Raw genomic sequence first — 23,754 nt, forward strand, 5'->3', positions numbered from 1 at the left:
TTATTGGAGGTGTGTGTTTAGATCCAGAAATGGATAAGCTAAATAACACAGGAAATTGTAGAGCCTGGCAGTCCACAAACACAGTTAAACAGTACATGGAGGATTTTGGTCTTTGTGATATTTGGCGTTCATTCCACCCCACAAAGAGAGCTTATACCTTTTTTTCCACAGTTCATCCTCATACTCCAGGCTAGATTATTTCTTGGTTTACAGCTCCTTGTTTAGCATAGCTACGGAAGCACAGATCCACCCCATTACTATCAGTGACCACGCACCAGTTTCCCTGACTCTAAAAAACAGAACATTATCGTCTTCATTTAGGAGCTGGAGGTTCAATAAATCGTTGCTAAGAGACCCTAACTTTATCGACTTTTTTGCTAAAGAATGGTCCTAATATTTACAAAATAAAGACCACCCAGGTATTTCCTCATGCCTTTTATGGGAAGCCGGGAAAGCAGTCATGAGATGCAAAATAATCGCCTTCTCATCCCACAAAAAAAGAAAAGAAAACTCTAAACTAGTGGATTTAGAGCAAAAAATCAGACTGTTAAGGCCCGTACACACCGGGACGAATTTCGCGCGCGATTTTCGCCGACGTTTAATGCCTCATGACTAAACAAAGGGCACCAATGAGAGTGTGCACACCGACGCGAAAAACGCCACGCGTGGCCCCCATGGCTGCCGCCTGGTACGGCAAAGCGCTCCTGTCCTGTGGCCTGGGGGCCGGACGCCGGGTTCGTCTATGCCTCTGGGCGCCGGGGGGGGCCCTGTAGGGTGCCCTTCTCTGCGCCTGGCTGTGTGGGTGAGCAGTCCCCCCCCTTCCCCCTCCCGGGCTGCTTGGGTCCAGACGCTGGGGGCTCTCCTGGCCTGGGGATCCCCCCCCCCCTCTCTCCTGGTCTGGCTGGGGAGGATATGGTTACTCTTATGATCACACAGTTCACTTCGGCAGCATGCATGTAGCTCCACACCCACATGCACACTGCCACACTGCTCCCTGTCTGCTTCATCCCCCTCCTAACCCACAGTGTATTGATGGACAGATGTCTTCCGCTCATCTTCCTGTCAGAATTTCACCTTTGGATGTAATATTTGTCTTTCTAGCAGAATTGTTACAGCTTAAAATAAGTTATTCAAATCAGTCCTTGTATACCCCACTTTCTCACCTCTCTTCCCTTTACTCTCTTCCACCCCACCCCTCTCACATTCTTCCCCTCTCCCTCCCCACACACACTAAATGTAACTAATAAATAAAAAATAATACAACAAAAAGGGGTTTATACAAATTTACACTCTGGTTTCTCGAAGGTATGTAACCTCTTTTTGTGATAGTAAAACCTGTCCAACACAAATGGCCTTCAGTTCTAATCTGTTTGCTCAGCTGTTGGACAGAACAAGTAAAAAAAAAAAAAAAATTAAGGAAAAGCTACGTACAGTCTGTGTTTCTATTACACAAATGCACAAATGTTTATAAATTGATAAAATCTTATTTTGCTGTTTCTATTAAATCAAATTTAAATGATGCCTGTGCGAAAAAACACAAACCAACTCATGCGATAAATCATTCAAAAACAAACCTTGATTTACAGCAGATACATTCAAATATCTGTCTGTGTATATCTCATTACAATGGATGGAAGACACAGATCGGATTTATTTAATTTAAAAAGCTCTATAAAAGCATTGGTAATCACGCCTCCATGTCTGGGTTCATGAGATCATTCAGTCTCTTGCTGCAAAAACAGCTTTCTGCCGCTACTTCCGTGTCTCTGTGACCCACAACAGTTCAAGAGGAGAAAAACTTTTTATAATTGACTTGATGAAAATAAGAATAATATCATAAGATTTAGGAGGCCCGAGCAGGCTGCTTTACCAGCACGCAGCAGGGCTCTGTCTGCAGCCAGCCAGCTGAAGTTATGGCAGGGGAAACACACCTTGGCACAACATGGGGATCGGAGTGACTTCAGACTGGCAACCTGTCCAACAGTAGCCGAGATAGGCTCCGGCAACTCCAGCAGGTTGAGAAAATTGATACAAACTGCCTATCTGTGCATCCAATGCAGTTTTGCGAAATATGCCCAATTGAATACGCCTCAAAAACCACCTCCTCCCAGCACAAAATCTTTTATTAGATCAATGCAAGTTTTTTTTCTAAATTGATATATTTAAATTAGGCAGATTTATTATTGCAAATCCAATTTGCTCAATTTCCTAGTAAATGGTAATGCAGCATTCATGAGGTGGGGACTCACAATAAGCTCACTCCTGTTTGGCAACAGTAGTTTCCATAGATACGATGACTCAGAGCAACACAGACCAATCACCGTTGACTGGTTTCAACATGGTGGCGTCCGTATCAGGAAGCAATAGTGAGGGATTTTGCCTCATTTCGCGAGAATCGGAGGTAATAAATTTTCTATGGGTGACGTCACACCTCTGTTCTTCCATTTTTTTTACAGTCTATGCTGGCAACTTGTTCAGGGTGTACCCCGCCAACCACAAGCTGGGTTGGCTCCAGCATTAGTGACCCAAAAAGGGATTCAGGGGGTTATGAAAATGGATAGATGAATGGAGAGAAAACTGGCATTACTACGGAAAATGAATTTTAATTCCAAAGAACAGACAGACTAAACTAATTCCCTGACCTCTGACCTCTACCTCTGTTCAGATTATTGCAGAATATGTTTTGGAATAAGTTATACACCCAAGATAACTGACAAATCAAAACAAGTTTGTGTTGATATTAAATTCCCTGCAGAATACAAACCCCTTTTGGCCATGTGATTTTATTTACAGCTTAGAACAATTATAACACTTCTAATGTATACCGGCTGTCATGATTTCTAGGGCGAGGCGAACCCAGATGCTGGAACCCAGAATGAGGACAGGTAAGTGGTAGGTAAGAATGAATTTATTATTTTCTTTCCAGAGGTGTTGTGGCTTTGGCGAAACGAGGTCCGGAACAGGCAGTGGCTTGTGGCGTGGCTGGAGGGTTTAGCGCAGCTAGCGTCGGCCGAGAGGTCTTCAGGTTCTTCCGAGATGATAGGTAGGAGGTCCACACTGACGTCACACGTGGGTAGGTTTCCTGAGGTAGGAAAATAAGGTTAGAGCCAGAACTTGAGCAAGACGAGAATGGCAAGAGCATGACACGACCAGGCATGGTCACCATAAGGGGCAACGAACTGGCGTTGAATGATGGAGCTGGGTCTCCTTTTGAGCTGCAGAGGGTGATGAGATGAGTGACGACAGCTGGTGGAAGTTAGGAGAGGAGCAGCTGCTGGAGGTGGAGGAGTCTACCAGAGGCACCATGACACCGGCATGCCATTATTATTAGTGTATTTATTTTTAAATTAATCTTAACAAAATAACAATCCACCATCATTTTGACTTGGTAAAAAAATTTTTATTTGTTAATTTATTTATTTATTTGTTAATTTATTTATTTATATATTGTGGTAAAAAAAAGACACAAAACTTGCAGCCATTCACGTTTTCAGCATGACCTGTTATCAATCGCCATCTTAAATAAAGACAAAAATAATAAATAAAAGCCCCTTTTCAGATCGCAGACTGTCTCCCGCCTTGTCCTCCCCGTCTATTGAGATGTCAATGTGTGCATAAAAACACTTCAGATGAATAAGAATAAGCCGGTGGCTGCTTTTATGAATCATGTCATTCTGTTTTCTGAACAAACAAAACCTGAAATAGAAGTAAAAATCCCCAGAACCCTCAGGTGTTCTGCAAGAACAGATGTAAATCCCAGAGAGGCGTTTCAAACTCACATTCCGTTTGAAACCTTAAGAAGAACAAGGGGAAGAAAAAAGGAAGGGATGGGAAGGGAGGAGGTCCAGAGAGAGAAGGAGAGCAGGAGAGTGAGAGAAATCATGCGCCGCAGCGCTTCGTTTTCTTCCACTTTGGTTTCGCGCTCGGCTGGATGTCACTGCCTTTACGCGCGGAGCTCCTCTTCCTCTGAATTACTCTTCTACCTTCTTTCTGTCGTGGTGGTAATACCGGCTTCATTGGGACAAACCTGGATTAGTGGACCGACAGATTTCGGATTCTGACCGAGGCGGCGCAGTCCGAGGAAAATGACTGGGGACAAACTTCACAGAGTCAGAATGGACGTCCCTGCCATCATTTTGCTCATCCACCTGACACAAACTCACATCAAAGGTAAAGACATCTGCACGTTTTGGGTGGCGCATTTAAACTCTACAACATCGTACTTTTTGTAAATTAAGCCCAAAATCAGCCTGTCACATTCTGAGTGTTGTTAGGAACGATTCACAGGGCGCAGGGAGTGCGCTTGTCAGCCAAGCATAGACGCAAACATGAAGTGGGTAAACCCATGGGTCCTCACGTTTCAAGAAGCTCTTTTGCTGACCTCAGTTAGCCAGGAATCTTGTCTCTGTCAGGCAGCGCCTTTGCACAGATTGAAGTTGAGAGGGCATAAAATGAGATTGTCATTCCTGTCTGATCACAGTTTTGAACTGGTAATGAATGTGACAGGCTTAGTTAAGAAAGGCTTCTGATATTGACTTTACATCATGGTCTTATGCCCCTTGGCCAAACTGATCCATTTGTGCAGAAACGTCTGAGAGCTGCTGAGTAAATGAGAATTCTGTCTATAAAGGGTCTTCTCATTCCTGTCATTGAGTAAAGTCCAGTGTGACTCATCAGCTCTTTACTATAACACACCTCCACCGCAGTCAAAGTCACATTTATTGATAATGCCGCACTGAAGACAGCAAGGGACAATTTTAAAATCCATTCTGAAATTTAAGAGTTCTCCTATTGTTTCACATTTTTATTGCTTCCTGTAGAAATGTCTGAATTTTCCATAATGATGCTAATACAGTTAAGTTAAGATGACCAAAAGACTTGACAAAAAGATTCAGTAATGGCAAACTGCAATAAAAAAACTCTGGTGGCATCTATTTAAAAATATACATATGTATATATAATTTTTTATTAATAAAGTCTCAGGGATTTTTAGAGACTAATCAGCATCAGTTGCAGAGCTAAAAAACACACACATACACAATCTATAAATGAAAACACACTTGAAATTAGTCGATATTTGTAATGTTTGCCTGAAAACAGATGAAAAACATGTGATAATGACTCTGATTTATTTATATTTTTTAAGTTTTATGATTGAAGAAAAAAGCCGAATTTGGCTTCAGGACTCAATAGGTCACAAGCCCTGACAAAAAACAAGACAATTGACTAAACAGTCACTAAACTGTTGGAGGATGATGGAGTGCTCCAGCATAGACCCTCAAAGATGGGCCCAATATTTCACAAAGGAACCCTTTTTTACTGACAGGCACTAACCTGACTTTTCTAAATGAGACTCAGAGGTCAGTGTCAGGCCGTGAAATTAGAGTGGACCCCACAAATGCTCAGGAATGGTGCAACAGAATTTCATTTCAAAGAAGCTACAGGAACCACATACAAAGATGTCCAATATTCCTAAGCGTCCTGGACAGGTAACTCTACTAAGAGTCTCCAGATGGATGACTGTTGGAACAGAAAAACTCTAAAGGTATTAACCTTTGCAAGATTGTCTTTGTAACTAAATAAAAAAAAAGTCTAAAATATTTTAGAGTTGACAGAAAATTGAGTCTTAAACACAATGTGTTTCTCCCTGCAGGCAACAGGATGTTTTTCTGCACAGTATTGCTAATGAAAAGGAACAGAAAATGATTTCAAACAAAGAAAATATCAGCAGCAGCTGTTTGCACAGTCAGTTTTCCACACAATTAATTTATTTTTTTATTTGCGAGTCACTTTGATGTTTTAATATACAGTTTAACTTCACAATAGAATAAACAAAGACAAACATTGACTTTGTCTGTGTGTTAAAGTGTGTTAAAGGCCATCAAAAACCCAATGTCTAATCTGTGGAATGCTTTTTCCTCATGTCTCAGAGTGGTTGCATCATTCTGCAGCTTCAAGCTGTGCAAATGTGTTTTTTTGTTTTTCTTTTTCTTTTTTATGAGTCTGATTATTATGTGTTGAAATAAAACCTGTAAGGATTTCTTCTGTTTGGATCAGTCACACTGTTTGTTATCTCAGACCGTCAGAGGCGTCGTTTCATTCAGGCAGCTCTGTTGGCATTCCCTTTTTTTTGCCCTCATTTGGGTTTTTATTTTCAGTTGATTGTGTTCGGAGGAACGACTGTTTTCTTTTCTTTTCGGTTAATTTTTCTGTTCTGCGTGTTAACACTGCTCATAATTAAAAACACACCTGTAGAGATGCCGCCAGTGTTATTCATAAGATAACTCAGTGAAGGAGGTGAGTTTCAGATTTAGGAGCGTTCAAAACTTTGTTGTACAAACAGTGTTGCCAGTCAATCAAACTGACCGAAGCACATTGCAAATGCATCAAGGCAGATTGTTTTGGAGGCTCGTATGAAGACTGAGACTTCTATGAATTTCAATAAGACGCCTTCTCTCATCCATCTGCCATGTTTGTAGATGAAAGAACACTTTCCTAAATCAGTTTTATGCATGTTGCAGCTCTCAAACCTAACAAACCAGGGTCTCTTCCGCTGTTGTGCACGTCAAAGTAGAGCGAACAAGACAAAGGAAAACATGATGAACAATCTGTCGTTGAGGAAAAACTTTTTGAAGGTGATCTAGAAATCACAGGAAAGCTGGAGGTTTTCCAGAATTTCTGAGGGGCGCGCACAGAGAAAAGGCCCCGGTTAGAATCCTGGCTTTTCTGTGTGCATGTTTTCCTCGTGCATGTGTGGGTTGGCTTCAGGCATGTTGGTTCCTCCCACAGTCTAAAAAACATGTGTCATACATTAATTGGCATCTCTAATTTGCTTCTAGGTGTGCATGTGAGTGTGTGGCCCTGCAACAGAATGGCCCCCTGTCCAGGGTATCCCCCTCCTTCTCCCAACCTTTTCTAGGATAAGCTCCAGCAGCCCAATGACCCCAAGTGACGATAAATGGATAGATTTAATATGAGTGCACCAGCTCATAAAGTTCCACTTTAACTGCTCAGGAGTAACCTTTTGAAATGTCACATGAACTTAGGTTTGGCTCATTACAGCAAATTATTTAAGTAGAGCCACATTCACAAGGCTCAGAGATTCTATTTCTTCTATTTAGCTGGTTTATTTTGAAAGCTTGGTTAAGGTTTGAGCCCTAAATATCCAAACACTGACACAAAATACTTTATTCTAGCTTGTTGAAGCGTTTCAGTTCAGTTAATAATAATAATTACTTAACAATAATGATTGATGCTTTATTTATCCCACAATAGGGAAATTCTTCTTCACATTTTGACCCAACCCCTGGGGGGAGCGGTGAGCTGCAGACTAGCTGCGCTCAGGGGAGCGACAGCTGGCTGGGGAGGGCAGGGATCAATCCACCAACCCTTCGGTTGTTAGAGGACCTGTTCCACCGCCTGAGCTAAACTGCTGCAATTTAGAATAATTTGACTTCCTACAGTTTTTTGCTTCACTTGTTTACTGACCTGGCGGTACTTCTTAAATCTCAGATCAGTGAACCACAACACACTATCCCGCCATCAGGCTTTCTCTGTTTATTTTTGGCCTGGAGTTATCGCTAACATCAAGCACATTTTGTCTTCTTCTTATCAGAAATATCACATTCTTGTTCTCAGGTTGTGCTTGAAACTCTTGTCTCCTTCTTTTAAAAGCAAATTTGCTGATTCTGTTGATTACTCATCAGACGGTGCAACCTAGCAACCTCGCTCCTGGTTGGATTGTTCACACCTCATGTCCCCCACTCGGCTTGTTTGATTCTCAGATCTCAGTACTTTTATCCATCTCCGTTCTCCAGAGTCAGGGGAAAAGGATGATAAATCTTTCTGCCCATCTGTGTTGAATCATCATTTTGTATGGTTTCTGAAGGATTTATTGTTTTGACTTCCTGAAGTCAAACACTTCTTATAGACATTAAAAAAAAATTAGAGCAATTTGAATGCAGTTTGAATGCAGAAATACTCAGAAATGCAAGTTTAAGCTTAATTTTCTTCATATTCGTCCTCCATCATCAGAAAAATGCTTCAAGAACATGTTGAAAAACACAGAAAACACTATTTTCATCAGAGTACGGCTACGTTCAAACTGCAGGGCTTAATGCTCAATTCCGATTTTTATTTTTATCTGATTTTTTTGCAAGGCTGCTCACATTTCCAATTAAATGCGAATTTTTGTGATCCCCTGTGTGACCGTGAAATGACCCAGAAGTGACCCGCATGCGCAGAAGAGTACTCACCACTGAACGACGTCACTCCTTGGTTGCGGAAGTAGCTAACATTAACAATGGATGTCAACAACAGTGTTTTTGCATTACTGTATTAAATTTATTTTCACAAAGGAGCCAGCACAATTACAATCTTCTCATTTTAAGAAGGCATTGGAGCCGGGATCGTCTGTAACCACTGTTGTGGAACGGGGTTGTGAATGTGTTGAGGTTGCGCGCACGCGTGTGTGTGTGTAAGAGACAGGAGAGAGCGCGTGCAGGTAGAGTATGGGGGGGGGGGGGGCAGTGTGGGCGCGCATTCATGTCGTGTGTTATGGAGGAAGGAGAATGGTAATAAAAGAAGGCTCCCCCCAGAATAAATGCTATTGACTCTTTATTAACCCGTTCTGGAGAATCCTGGAGAAGCTGAGGGTCCGAACGGAGAAGTGAACCCCGGAGGAGGATCCGCCTTGGGTCCCCCGCGCTCCTGACCACGGTCGGAAAGGCAGAAAAAAAAAGAAGGTTTAACACCACGCTCGGCCATTTCGCTGGAAAAAACGCCCGGTTGCGATACGAGCCCTCGAGTTTGGCCTGAATAGAGCTGTCACTCAAAATATGAATCAAATCGGTGACCTCGCTTTCCTTCCACTGACTGGTCTCAGCAGCATCGTCCGCCATGGTTGATGTTTCTCGTTCCCGCCTACTTTAACGCATGATGATGACTTTTGTAGCGCATCAATGACGTACGGGTCGGATTCATGTGGCCTGGCCATTCAGACGGAGGTCACATTTCAAAAGATCGGATACGTATCGGATTCAGGACCACATACCCAGGTGGCCTGGGTCGCATTTGAAAAGATCAGATCTGTCTCGTTCAGACTGTCACGAAAAGATCAGATACAGGTCGCATAGGGGGAAAAAAATTAGAATTGGGTCGTTTCAGCCTGCAGTGTAAACGTAGCCTTAGAGTAATAAAAATCCTCTCATCATGATCTTGTAAAAACATCAGACTTCAAGTGTTTTCTCGTCCCCACAGCTGTAAAAATGAGTTCCAGCTCAAACGTGACAGTTTTCCCCCCTTCTGTCTCTCTTTAACCACAGTTCAGAAACGTAGAAAACAAAGCAGCATGCAGCAGCTATTACAAACAAAGACCCACTTTTTTTTTTTTTTTTTTTTTTGGTGCCCAGAAGACAAACAAAAACATTTAGCAGCCAAAGAGGACACATCACAGCGTTTAAGCAGCCGACAGAGCCGGACATTTTTCTCATTAGCAAGTGGAGATCAAAAACAAACAGGAAAGAATAGGGGATGTTAGAAATACAAACACTGCTAAACGATCAGGTTTTACTGGGTGTCATATGAGGCTGTGGTTTCTGTGTGTTCTCCAGCTGGAGACCAATGTTGAGTTTGAAAATGACATGCAGGTCTAGGCACTTCGGGTTATTGGCTGTCTCACGCACCTCTGTGGGTCGGGGGTTGAGCCGGTTCTCGGCCAGATCTCCTTAAAGTTTGGGAAAGCTGTGGTGATTCCACACTCTGGAAACTGGCAAGTGAAGGCCTCTCTGAGCAGGCTTGCATCTGTAAAGCAGCGGGGAAAAGGTCGTAATTTTTGTACATTCTCCTTTGATTGAACTTTTTGGATGACTGCATTCATTGAACGGCTTGGGCCTGCTTTAATGGCTCATTTGAAGAGGTGTTTTTACAAAGACGTAAAGAACACTTCTATTTTCAGATCCTACTTACGACTTTTTTCGGTACCAGTAAATAGCCTTGGCAACCTGAATCAAAACACACACCAGACTCCTTTTTTCTGAAGCCATTCTGCTGAATCATAACCTGGGGAATGAAACATAAAAGTAACTTACAACTGTTGTACCCACTGTTGTCTTAACTTTGGTATCCTTCGTGTTCCTCAATTACTTAAATATGTCTGTGAGTTATATTACAGAAGAATAAACATTATAGGTGTTCTGGTTTTTGGAGGTAAACATATAAAATAAGCGCTGAGCAGATCAAGTGAAGCAGGCTTCTAACTTAGTGGCTGTAGTTCACATAAAAAATGTGATGAAAAGCTGAAGAAAAGATGTTGTCTTAAGGTCACACGTAGTGAAGCTTGTAGTTGTGCTTGTCTGTCTTCACTATTGGTGAGGAACGGTAGAAGTCTTAGGGACTACAGCTAAAGAAGTTGGAGGTTTCTGGGGTCAGTAGTACATAATGTAAAAAGTGGGTGTTATTCAGTTGGTGAAGACAAGAGAGAGGCAGGACAAAAAGGAATGGAGGGAAAGGTTTAGATTTAGAAGATGTTAAGTTCAAAAAGCCTTTCGCCTTATTTTTGGCAATGCTCCGATTTAAAAATAATGATGGATTAGATTTATCTGCGCTTTTCCAGACGATCAAAGCACTTACAGTGTGTCCATTATTCACTCACTCCTCATTCATATTTGGTGATGGTGAGCTATTGATGTAGCCACAGCTGCCCTGCGGCGGACTGACAGTGCCGTGGTAAGTGTCCCTCTGTCCATCACCAGGACATTCAGACACATTCACACACCAGTGGAGCCACACTGGAGGCAGGGATGGTGAAGTGTCTTGCCCAAAGACCGAGTGACAGTTGACTGGGGATCGAGCCGCCAACCCTTTGATCCTTGGACGATCTCCTCAACCGCCTGTGCCACTGCCCTGAGTTAATGTCAGAGAATATTTTCACAGACTGGCCTGCATGAGGCTAAAGTAGTCCGATTTTATTTTCCTTTTTCTTTTAGCTTCAAGTTTCAAGTTTTAGCAACCAAATTTGCTAAAAAAAAACAAAAAAAAAAACCTGTATCCTAAACCTGTGTCCACCGTTTGAACAACTTTATTAGCAGCACCTTTGCAACATTAGACAGTTGGTTGCTGAATATTATGCATTATTATTATGGTGTGTGGGAACAACTGTTACAGTAAATCCTTAATTGGAGTAAATTCTGCTAGTTTTTGTCTCTGAAAATCCAGCTTTCTTTTAATTTGAAGTCAGAAGCTCTTCTTTTGTTTCCTCGCTGGCTCTTCTCTGCAAACATAAACATCCAAATATGTTTGTGTTTTTGTTTGCTAAGTTAGGGATTTTAGTGTAGAAGCCTGCGCAGCCACTGTAATAAAGTAGCGGCTGGATTTTCGATGCGTGACGGAGAGACTTGAAATGCATCTAGAATGAGTCAGATGAATCTGGTAGTCTCTCAAAATTAAGCTTCCTTCAGAATCGTATTATATAAATAAAGAAATTTTTTTTCTTTCTTTCTGCAGCCCGGTACCAACAGTCCCACAGACCGAGTCTGCAGCAACAGGGCATTTTGAAAAGACAGGAGGCTGAGCTGGATTTGTAGAGGTTTCTGGGAGTCACAGAGAATGGATCCTGTGGGATGGTTTTTTTTAGATGGAGCAATTGAAGGCAGATTAAGGTTTGAACATGTTCAGAAGAGGGATAGTAGATTTATCTGTAAATGGAGGATGAGGTTGGAGCTGCCTAATGGAAGACCAAAGAGCAGATATATGGATGTGGTGAAAGAGTTCTATTCTGTGTGAAGAAAGCATAAAGAGGATGCGGTCCTAGGTTCCTGTAAGCCTCAAGAAATTTACTCCAACTCTGCACATCTTAAACATAATGCCATTTTTAATTCAAAATTTCACTATATGATTTATCTTGTACTTTTAGTTAAATCTCTCATTGCTGAACAGTCGTTTCTCACGGAGAGCTTTGAGTATCGCAGATCACTTTCATCCTTCTGCTCCTTTGCGCACTAAACCTTCTCAAGCAAAATTGGTTTAATAGGTAGCTCAGGGAAAACTTTTAAAGTCCTTTTTTTAAATTGTCTTGTTGGAAAATGAGTTTCCATTTTAAACATTAAAATATTTACTTTCTAACCCTCTTGATAACCTTGAGAATGTTTCACTCTTTACTCCTCAAAGAACTTCACGTTTAATAGAATTTGCTTGAGGCCACATGATGATGAAAGTTTTCTCTTGACACTATCCTTTGGAGTGGAATAGAATTGATTGCTTTTCTTTCCTTTTCTGATCTGTTCTTGTTGCAAATACCCAGAAAAATGATTCTTCATGGAAATGATGAACTAAGTAACAAGTTAAGTTTATAGGACTGATTGAAATGTCTGCATGAAGCAAAAGTCATTTAGGATGCACTTGATCCTGCATTTACATTTTTTCAGTTTATATAAATGTCTTATTTTGCTGTTGTGCCTCAAAAGGGATTTTAGAAGCAAAGACCAACATTTGTTTTATGTTTGTTATCTTATTTAGACCATAACTACTCATATATAATATGATCTTGCCTAAATTTGCATTTAAAGAAGAAAGAAATAGGAAACAAATGAATTGGTTAGTTCAAAAGGGGTCCAAGTCCAAAATTTTTCAAAATAGAGATATTATATGTTCTATGGTCTTCAAGGGAAAAGCTATCTGATTATGTGCAAAAAAGTCCCAAGTCTGTTTTAATGTATTGACTATGCTTGACATTTAAAACGCATTAAGTGCAAAATTCCTGGACTTGGGCCTCTCTTGCATGGGTTTAACTTTATCCCAGAGATGGGAGCACTAGTTATCCAATATGGCAGCGCCCCTGTTTAATTCAAGAAGGGCCCAAGTGCAGAGACTTTAGTTTGCTAGTCCTATGAAATGATAAAAGTGAGGTGCTTCATATTATAGCATTTGTAAGCTATGAACTGGTGCTAAATCTGGGTAAAGTATTAATCATTTGGTGTAGCCTCCCTTTAAGCTGTGCAATTAAAATAATTTCCTGGAAAAACAAACTTCTTGGACTTGGGCCCCTTTTGAACTAACTGAGTCAATTGAGAATTACAGCATGCTGGAATAGCAAATAATAAAGGAAAAGTTGTGAATGGGCACATCTGCATGCAAATACATGTGGGTTTTTTTCTACTTTTGAATATTTAATATTTGGATTTTTAAACTTAAAGTTTGGAAGATTTATAGTTGTGAGTTCTATCTTTTTTTGTTTTAAACAATTAAAAATTTAGAAAATATGACTTTATTTTTAGTCCCTTGGTGGCCCAAATAACATATTGTATCTGAATTTAAAATGATTTCGAAATTCTTTTTTCTTTTCTAATTATTATTTTTGAACTTTTTTAAAAGTTAGCCCTGAAGCTTTCTCCAGGGTGCAACCACATAACGTTTTGTGCAGAATATAACTTCTTCCTGTCTTTGCACTGGCAGAAGATAAGATAATATGAGTTATTTCTTGGCAAGGAGACAGAGCAAGTCTGAGACAGTTTTACAATACAGTGCTTTATGCATATTAAAATAAAATATATCGTCAGCTTTAACAGAAACCATCCAAAATTCTACAAGGCACGCTCTCATTAGAGAGCTGACCTTTTTCAGAGAGGTCATGTCTCCAAACTAAAGTGTGTCTCCTGTAAGGCAGATATAAGCTTCTTTGTTGAGCTGACTCCATATATTTTTTTCTTCATTGAAAAGAGTTTTAATCAAAATAATAGCATATTGAATAAAAAGCAAATAAGCATCTTCAATTGAAAAGAGTGACCTCCAAAGAGGATCCGTCTTTGGGTTTGGCTGCAAAAACTCAGCTTCCAGGGTTTTACATTTGCTTTTGGTGTCAAACAAACGACAGCATCACATGCCTCCTCGCTGTGGGTGGGACAGTCACACTGCAGCACTTTGCTTTGTTGCTGCAGCCATTTTTGGGGGGGGGGACAGTGGGAACTCGTGTAGAAGCTGTCAACATATTTGCACAATCGCACTCTCGAGGACGATAAACAAAAAGAAGGGTCAAAAGAAAAATGATTGCAGCACAACTGCAGAAGGATAAGTGCAATCCATCCTGACCGTGGTTTTCCATCCTTTTCTTTCAGTGTCTGAGGCCAGCAAGGGGGGAGAAGAAGCTCCATGTCCACTGGGTCATTTCCCGTGTGGGAATATGAGCGTGTGTCTGCCTCAGGCTCTGCACTGCAACGGACACAACGACTGTCCCAACAAAGCTGACGAGTTACTCTGCGGTAAGCTTTAAAAACCTGAAGAGGAGCAAGTTTCAATGGAGCAAAATGCACCTTGAGCATGGAGATTAGGTTATTAATGAGAATAAAATCACCATACATTAATATTTTATCGGAAAAAAAATTTTTTTGAAGCAGTTATTCTCCACTTTTCTTGTCTAACTTACCCTCATTCAAAAATACATTTTTTACCTTCCAAATTTTTAAGTCCACTACCTTCAGAGTAAGGCTAAATTTTACAATAACAAAAAAAAAATCATCTTTGAAAATCCAATTCTGAGCTTTACACAGAATTGGTGGAAGTTGTGCTTTTCAGAAAGTCGGAATTAGAGTAATTCTTTATCATGGTTCACCTTTTGCAGTCTTGCTGTTTTGCAGATTTTCTTCAGTGCAATTTTTAATAGCGCAACAGTGTTCTACGTCCTGATTGGCTGTAGACTTTGTCAATCAATGTCCCCTGTACAGAATGCATTCAGGTTGCCATATTTACATAAATATTGCGATTGCAAGCAGATCAATGCTGCGACCCAGGTAGGATAAAGATGGAAGTTCCTGAAGAAAACAGTACATTTAAAGGCACCGGGGCAGATTTGTTTGTTTTCAACAACTTTACCAGTATGATTGATTGCTAATGAGGAATTGGCAAACAACAAAGTCTCAAATGTGGTGTGTCATTCCAGAATAAACACGTAGCTTTTGCCAAAAAAACATCCTGATCCAGATGAGGAAAAAACGTTGATTGTTGACAAAAATCTATTGGAGAAACAGATTAACTGCTAGTTAATTACAACATATCTGCTAGTTTTGTGGCCTCTATGGAAATAGTTCTTATTGGAACCCATTAAATGACAAAGGATCAAAAAAAAGTGAACATCCCTTCAGGAACTTTGAAATGATCCCATTCAATAGAAACACCCAAAGGGTGTTGCGGCTTCCTGTGTTTTCATTTCTGTGGGAAACTGGTTCAAATAGCTATTTAAGTGGTAAAGGTTGCTGATCCCTGGTTTAAACAAAAGAAAAAGTGTGAAAATATTCATGTCTATGTGAGAAGTGTGTATAAAGTGTGCAGTAAGGGGTTTTACAGCCTTAAAACACATTTAGAATCCTAATTTGCTCATTTTCACCAATCACAGGTTATTTTTAGAACGTGACCCCCACAATAAACAAGGGAACGCTGTATTCTATGTTCCTATAGTGAGACAGGTTGAAAGCTAAAATTTCTAAGTGATGCATACAACCTTCTGCTGATGTTGGACTCTAGCTTCAAAAAGGAAAACATCATTTTTCATCTGGACTGGCTTCTTACCTCAACCACAGCTGTTGAGGTGCCAAAGGACCCCATTGACTCCGTGGCATCTATTTAAACAAGTAGAAAAATTTATTCTATTCGTTTTGATTAAACCAAAGAGGTTATTTCAAAGTAGAATAATTTCAAAAGGATTAGGTGTTACAAGTTCTTGACTTTTATTTGATCTAAACTTAATGAAATCTTTTCAAATCTTTGAAGCTTTTCTCCCGTTGGGGTGTAACTTTTTGAGACAGATACCAGTCATGAAGGTGTAAAGTGGAGGGATTAATTCCCTTGGGCTTTGATTATTATTAGTGAGAAGCATCAAAGAAACAAGTTCTTGTGCAGCATTTTATGACTTGTGCCTTGAGCCACTCAACCAAGTCTGTAAGCTGATTAAGTTTAAAGTCTTAGAAAAGATTATATGCTTCAAAATAAGAAAAAAAAATCTAATCTCTTAATGACAGATTTGGGCCTGAATAAATCCTTGTTATACCCTGGTGTTGTTGAGCAGTTGTTTGCAGCACAGTTTCAAGGATTAGACTGATTTAGGATTAAATGGCTAATTTGGTTAAGTGGGATTTTATGTTGCATTTGAGACCATATCTGTATCACGGGGGTACTTAAGATGATGTAATAATCATCACGGTCAAACTTTCACTTTTACCTGTTAGCTGTGAGGAGTTTTTCTTTGTTTAATACCCATGCTGACCTTTGGTCAGCAGGGCAGCATATGGCTGACACGTGATGGTTCATATAAAAATGTGCATATAAAAAAAGAAAAGAAAAATGTGTAAAAGCTCCTTTTCAAGTTAGTTTGTTCAGAGCAGCATCTATTTGGCAGCTAGGCAGTTTGATTGACATATGGGGTGGTTTGGATTTTACTCTAGCTATTCATTTTCCTTCAACACTTCTGCACAGATTCAAAAGAACTGGAAGAAATTCCTAAGGAGAGTGGAGAAAGAGGTGATAGGCTTCAATACCACTTAGAAAATATTTGTTTTGCCACAAAAACCAGGTTTATAGCAGATTTTGAGACTATTTTAAGTCTAGAAAGGATTTAAGTCACAGCCAGAAAACTAGGTTGATTTAGAGAGCAAAACGTTTGGAGCAAATGTTTTTATCCATCTGCAGCAGATGAGCTCTTCAACATTTGCTGACCTTTTCCTGAGGTGAGTGTTTTCCAGAGCAACATGGCAAATAGAGCATATTAAAGTCATCTTATTCAATTAGACTGAAAACATTTCCTCATTATGAAGGCTTTCCATGGAGTCAGAGAGAAAAGGTTTGAACAATCAGGTCAATCGGCAATTTTTTAGACTGTCTGAGTCAGCAAGAGCTCAGCCTGAAAATAGGCTGATGGACTGAATCATAGACGTGCATTAAATTGAAAAGGTTGGTCACTTTAGCCTCTAGTGACCGATTTTGATGTAGCTGCTGGACAAAAATGACCCCCCCATTTGTTTTTTTAATTGGTGCAAACTAAATTAAAGCAGAGGAAGGAAGGACAAATATCATAACACAAACATGAAATTGCACATCATTCCGCCTTGTATAGGGGACCTTTTTGATACTTTCATTTAGAAGTAAGTCTCTTTTATAATTAGGTCGTTTTTTTCTTAGTGCTAACATTTCTTTCAAGCATTTAGCTATTATGATGAGTAAAAACAATTTTCTTTTTTATGTTGTTTTGCTCCTTTCAGTATTTTTTATGAGGGTATTGAGTTTTCTCTAACATCGGCTTCACTTAAACGCTCAAATTAACAGCCTTTAGTTTAAATGGTGGCACATTTCAAATTTCACAAAAGATTTACTGTACCTTCCTTAGTCCACAACAGATTAAAAACTTCCATGCCTTCAAAACTGTCTTTATAGGTACAAAATAACTAACTGCAGGAAGCAAACATGAATATTTGTGCGCAAACAAGAATTCCATTGTGGTTGTTTTGTATTTGCTGTTACACCTGTTAATGTATTTTAATTCAAAATCTATGTTTTACAAAGTTAGAAACTCAGATTTTTAAGGCTTAAATTGTTTGGCTATTAAATAATAAGATATCCTATATTTTAATTCTAAATATTGAGATAATTATTGTTTGTTTTGGATAGTGCATAGTAGGTAAATTATAGTTTGAATTGATTCTATTTTGTAAGGAAAGGATTTGATTTGTAACCCCACATTTAAATTGTGATTCTTAAAAGAAACAATAGGAAAAAAAAAATCAATGAAACAATAATAAAATCATTTGAAACAAAGTAAGGATGAACCAAAAGAAGACATCAAAAGTTTTCAAAGGCCTAAAGACACAGTCGAGCTGTACAGATGGTGCTGCTCAGCAAACAAAGACATCGGAAAACAACAAAGTTTTATGTTTGTACTCAAACGTTAGCAAAGTCAGGACATATTAGATGTTACCGAGAAGCTGGTCCATCTGTGCGCAGTACAATAAAACCAGCTTCACTCTTGCTCTGGTCTGATTCTTACCCTGTAGCTCACTTTATAGGTTATCCCTGTAAATGATTAATAAAAAATTAAAAGCTTCACTTCTTATTTTTTGTTAGATTTTCCTATATATGTAGATGGTTTCTCTTTCTCTTGTCAAAAATGTATGTATATGTATATATTGCTATTAACATTGTAGTTATGACCTACGATAGTAGAAAACCAGACTTTTTTAGCTGTATTTTTGTAAAGTAAAATTCTATCTGTTCTGAACAGAGTTGAAATGGATTAGACACCGCTGAGCATTGAATAAAAGCTAATTTTCTGTGATTGGATGTGAGATTTGTCTGGACTGGATGACACGATGATCCCTGCTTTCCCTCTGAATCACTGACAGTTCTGCTCCGTTCTGCAGCGCAGGCTGGCACATTCAGGCCTCATCCGTCTTTTCCGCTGCTCCTTTTCTTCTGCATCGCAGAATTACATCTTCTTTGATGATAGCACATACTAAAAAATGACCATTTGGTCTGTCAACTTCCAAATGACGGGCTTTAATTCTTGAAAAACACTGCCTGTCCTGCTTTGTTTTCTCCCCATCACAGAGGATAGCTCAACTCATGTTGTTTTGGGGCTGAAATGTTGTCAATATTTTTAAGCCAATGACATCACCAACCTTCTCAGTTTTCCATAAGTTTCAGCATTGAGATAGTACACTATAGCAAATCTTTTTATGAAATGTTTGAATTGTAGGACAGTGGCTGTAGCTTGGAAAATATTTTTGATGTTACTCTATAAAAAAGCATTTTCTCAGTGTTTCTTGGTGACACAAATTGATGTATTTTAGTTCAAACCCTCAAAAACATGTAATTCACAGTAGGGGGAAATAATTGGTACTTTCACAAGCCTAGATCGCTGTTGAATTCAATTTCCCTTTGTCTGAGGACCCCCGCCATGTCATCAAACAATATTTCTCAGGTAATACACTGTAGGAGCAACACAGCCCCCGCACCACAGGAGCACTCAGAACGGATATAACATCTGTGTGGAAAAGAAGAGATGTGTTAATAATTCTAAGAAGAACAAATGCTTTGTAAGGGTGCTGGTTAAAACTTTTATTAGATAGTCATTAAACCAGTTGAACCAGTTTTGTGCTCTGTCTGAACAAAAAACACCAGAAAAGGGCCAAAGTCATGAGCTTGGGTTAATGTTTTGTGATTTAACGTGAAAAAAAAGAATTTTATTTTTTTAGAGACAGACCTTGTTGTCTGAAAAACTGGCTTTTAAGCTGAGGAGCTGCTTTCAGTGCAGCAGCTGTTATCTCAAAAACTGCACCAGAAAATTTACTAAGATGTATTCATCAGCAGAAATAAAATATACTTTACAGTTCCACACTTATTATATTTTAATTTACTATAAAAGTGTTCCCAGTGGTCTTTTAATCATGATTGTACCATGGTCCGGGTGAATACTCGATTCTGATTGGCTGCTGGGTGTGGATTAAAAAGTGATGTACCACAGGATAACCGCACAGTGAAAAAAGAAGTTCCGGTAACCTAGTTAAATGTTTTGTATCACTCCGCCAGCTTCTTTAAAACAACCTTTTGCTTCATAATTAGGACAAAAACAAGCGGTAAGATTTGAACTTTCTCTCTGAACTGATGCTTTATTCAACCCATCGGAAAGATCAGCATATATACATCGCTTTTTATCACCGAGTCTTGACTGCAGCGGTGGTGCGGCGTGACGCGGACTATTTGTTACGTAAGAAATAGTCTGCTTTTTGTGAAAAAAGCGATCCAAATTGGAAATAAACAAGAATTAAGGACTAAAACGGGTTACTGTCTATTTCTTTTGTAAGTGACCATGGTATGAGCGGGTTAATGGCCTTCGAAGTATGCATTATCACTTTTTAACGCACTTCGCCGAAGCTTCAGGCTTCCACTACGTGCGTTAAAAAGTGATAATGCATACTTCGAAAGCCATTAACCCCTACTTATACCATTTTATAGACAAAATAAAAAAAACTCTCATCTTCTAGGACATAGTTTCTACAGGATGGCAGTTGTTCATCAGAACTTCGCTTTTGATTTGTGGGTGGAGAGTGAGTCTGTCCTTATTTCCCATCATCTCTTTTTTTCTCGCTAGCTTACAGTCCCTCACAAACCTCAGGCTGCATCCAAATTCTTCTGCTACTACTCCAGTGTCCATAATTTTGAAGGGGAAACCCTCGCAGCGGAGGGCTCTGTATCCCTCCACCGTGAGTGTAATGCGGATCGTGCTGTGCCGCGGAGGAGAAATGCATTTCTTGACGTGGGTGTGCTCTAAAGCCCCAAAGTTTACATGTAAAAGAAAGTAAAGACTCTTTGTTTTAGCAAGAATTTTAAACGTTATAATACTGATGTTGTTGAATTCATTTTCCGAGCGCTGGCAGCTACTCTCTAATGTGGATGACCAGTGACTTTTGATGACACAATTTAGTGGTAATGACGTCTGAATTAGACGACACTTTTTTCCATAACTCCCTGTTTGGAGGGCTAAATGTAGAGGTAGGGAGAAGCTGCAGGGGAAACATTTGGATAAGGCTTATCATTACCGGTAGGGTTGTGCCGATGGACGATATCATCGTCCATCGTGATGGGTGACTGACATCCCGATGGAGAGACCACCATCGTGATGCCACGCCCCCGCCACGTTGCGCGTCGACACCATAAGCCGCGGTTACATGTGCAAAATATCTTGATGGGATCAATGGTCGGATTAGAATCCAACCGTGTACATGGTTCCAGAAAAATGTTTTTAGAATATAAAAACGTTCACTAAGGTCACACTTTCCGTCGGAATAAATCATTCGCACATGCGCAGTAGGGTTTGAAAAACGGAAGGATCATCATTTGAATTTTAATCCGTGTGGTCAGTGCTTTTTCTGAACGAAGCCAGGATTAGCAGTATGCTAACACGGGCTAACAACATTAGCTTTGGGTGGTGCTGCTTGCTGGCTGCACGTAAACATGTAAGAATAACATCAGCCTTTATTTAGTCGGGACACGACTGGAAACACAAATCCGCGTGATTGTTTGAATGTTTTCTAAGGACTGAGCGACATTTCTGCTTTGAAGCTCAAACCGCTGTGTGTGCTGACGATCCGAGCTGTGCACAGACACACACTTTTAGACCCGGTTCTGAGTTCGGTTGCTTGTACCCCTAGAGCTGCGGGACGGATCGCAGTCTTAAATCTCCCATACATACCGCTCATGTACCCCCCCCCCCCCCCCTTCCCATCAAACACAAAGCTGTAAGTCCGCACTCCCCCGGAAGTGCGGGAGCGGACTACTTCTCTTCTATTTTGTTTGTTACTTTTTTTGTTAAAGTCACTTCCCTCAGTTTATACTGGATCATCGCGGATTGGGAAATAAAATGAAAAAAGCAAAAAAACGAATAGCAGTTATATAAGAACGAAAAATGTAAAAATACCCCCCCCCCCCCCCCGACGATGTCATCGTCCATCCCGATGGTTGACAGCAAACATCGTCAACGGCCAATTTAAGGGACATCGCCCAACCCTAATTACCGGTGCAACAAAAAATGGCGATCAATATCAGAGCTATCAAGCTGTGCTGATTCACAATGATTTGCATAAAGAAATACTCAGAAAAGGCAATTTTAAGCTAAATTTACTTTATAAATTTCCGCCATCATGAGAAAAATGCCACAAGAACATGTTAAAAACACCAAAAATACAATTTTCATTGGAATGGATCCTTAATTAAGTCCCATTTATGGTGCAATGTTTTTCAAGTTTTTCAAAGGTGGAAAAGTAATGGAACAATAAAAAGCATGATTTTTGCCTCAGTGAAACTTCAAAGGCAACTCTTAAAAGAGCGCCTGAGTAAGTAGGTCCTAAAACTTGACTGGGCTCTTTAAATTTTATCTGGATTTATGGGTCAAATTCCTGGAGCAAAATCGAAAACCCTTCTAGAAGAGCTATCTCATCAGTTCAAGTTTGAAAAACTCTCATTAAAATGAATTTTTACTACATTTTCAACAAGGAACTTAAAAAAACAACCTTTTCATCCATGCTTTAGTGCAGAAGAAGAAAGTATTTTGTGCTGACAACAAGGTAACCCGTGCACATGAGAATAACAACAGTCAATTTAAGGGTTGTGCTATCGGAACGCACCAGAACACTCCTCCACTTCTCACCTCGGCTAGACAACAAATCACCTGCCTCTAGTAAACAATGTTTCAATGCTTATTGAGCCTCTGGTTTCCCTTGTGGTGGTAGATCTACACAGAAGCAGAAAGCAAGACAAAGGAGAAGGAGAAGCCAGAGGTGTGTGTTAGTTCACAAAACTGCATGACGCAGCTTTGTATCGCACTCCTGAATCCGCAGGACCATGTGAGAACATAATTAGTGTGTCTTGGCACCTTTAAGGTGCTCTACAGTTTCTTGAACAACATGCACATGGATTGGAGCTTGCACACACACTTTAGTAATTGTTGTGAACTGTAGGAGAGTAGTGATTAAATCACAGCAGGTCCTTCAACACATTTAAAATATTATGTGTTTCTCTTGACTGTTTTCTAACTCTTTTCTTTTTTTAAAGCTTTAAAGTTCTTGACAGCTGTACATTTGTGGCATGGCGCTGAATGGTTTTATAGAAACGTTCCTTGGAAGGCGGAGCTGGAACATTTCATATTGGGGTGGCGGGTGGGGGGTTAGTGCTTGTTTTTTATTGTTTTTAATATAAAATAACAATTGAATTGGCTTAAGATTTCATAGAAAACTATTGTTTGTGTTATTTTTGCCATACTTAAAGATGCTTGCCTTGATAAATTCTTAACCTTTGTCATAATTATATTAATATTTACTCAAAAATTGGTGGGCGGTGGAGGGACAAAGCTTTTTGCAGGGGGGCAGTTTCCCCTCTTGCCTCCCTGTAGCTTTGCCCCTGCTTGGAAGACATATTTTTTAGAACCTTCCATTTTTTCTTTGCAGCTAAATACCCCTTTCTGCTCCACAATCATGCCTTTATAATTGTGCCAAACATGGTTTTAAAATATATATAAGGACAGCCACTAAAACTGAAACTCCATTTCTAAGCTTTTTTTTTGTTTTAGATCAATTTCTGACAAATTTACTCTTTTCTTAACATTTCTCTCATCCATAAGGTCATTTTTAGACATTGACAGTGCTTTATGCAGCACTGCCTCTGGGAGGCTTGAATCACAGCCGAGCAGCCTCACCTTTGACACCCAAATTCTTTGATTTGGGTCACACTCAGCAGAGGTGAAAATATGCAAATGCTTCCCAGTCTTTCTGTCTGGAATGGCTGTGAAGCAAAATTCTAATGGAGAAGACAGGTTAGAATTTAATATAATTAATTATTAGGACTAAGATTTGACAAAAATTGACCTAAAAATGACAAAAGAGAGGAGGTAAGATGATCTTTCAATGAGCAACTGTGATATAGTGATGGGTAAAATAGAAAAAGATAAGAAAATCAGAAAAATAAGCCAAAAAATAATATTTTTCCATAGATTCTGTCTGGAACTTAGTTTTTAATCAACTTATCACCCATTTTTCAAATACAGAGGATTTGTTTGAATCTTTCACTTCAAATTGTTACAGTCAGGATGTCATGTGTTCATGTGGTTGGTGAAATGTGACAATCCTGGTTAATTTGCTGTTTTTTTCTATGTGTGGCCCCATGACCGACTGCTTAAGACCTGCCAGAAGTGACAAGCGATAAAAATCCTAATTTCTCTGTAGCCAA

At 39.7% G+C, this 23,754-nt stretch overlaps 1 protein-coding gene across 1 annotated transcript in view; it reads left to right on the plus strand.

The window, feature by feature from the left end:
• Positions 1 to 3,844: 3,844 nt before the first annotated feature.
• The window catches only part of rxfp2 (relaxin/insulin like family peptide receptor 2), a 62,701-nt gene continuing 42,791 nt past the window's right edge, over positions 3,845 to 23,754 (plus strand). The window contains exons 1-2 of the mRNA XM_011483290.3: positions 3,845 to 4,170; positions 14,109 to 14,252. Coding sequence (XP_011481592.1) covers positions 4,086 to 4,170; positions 14,109 to 14,252 — 229 coding nt within the window. The 5' untranslated portion in view covers positions 3,845 to 4,085. The remainder of the gene's footprint in view (positions 4,171 to 14,108; positions 14,253 to 23,754) is intronic.

This window comes from Oryzias latipes, chromosome 14, assembly GCF_002234675.1.
Source record: "Oryzias latipes chromosome 14, ASM223467v1".
Classification (NCBI taxonomy): Eukaryota; Metazoa; Chordata; class Actinopteri; order Beloniformes; family Adrianichthyidae; genus Oryzias; species Oryzias latipes.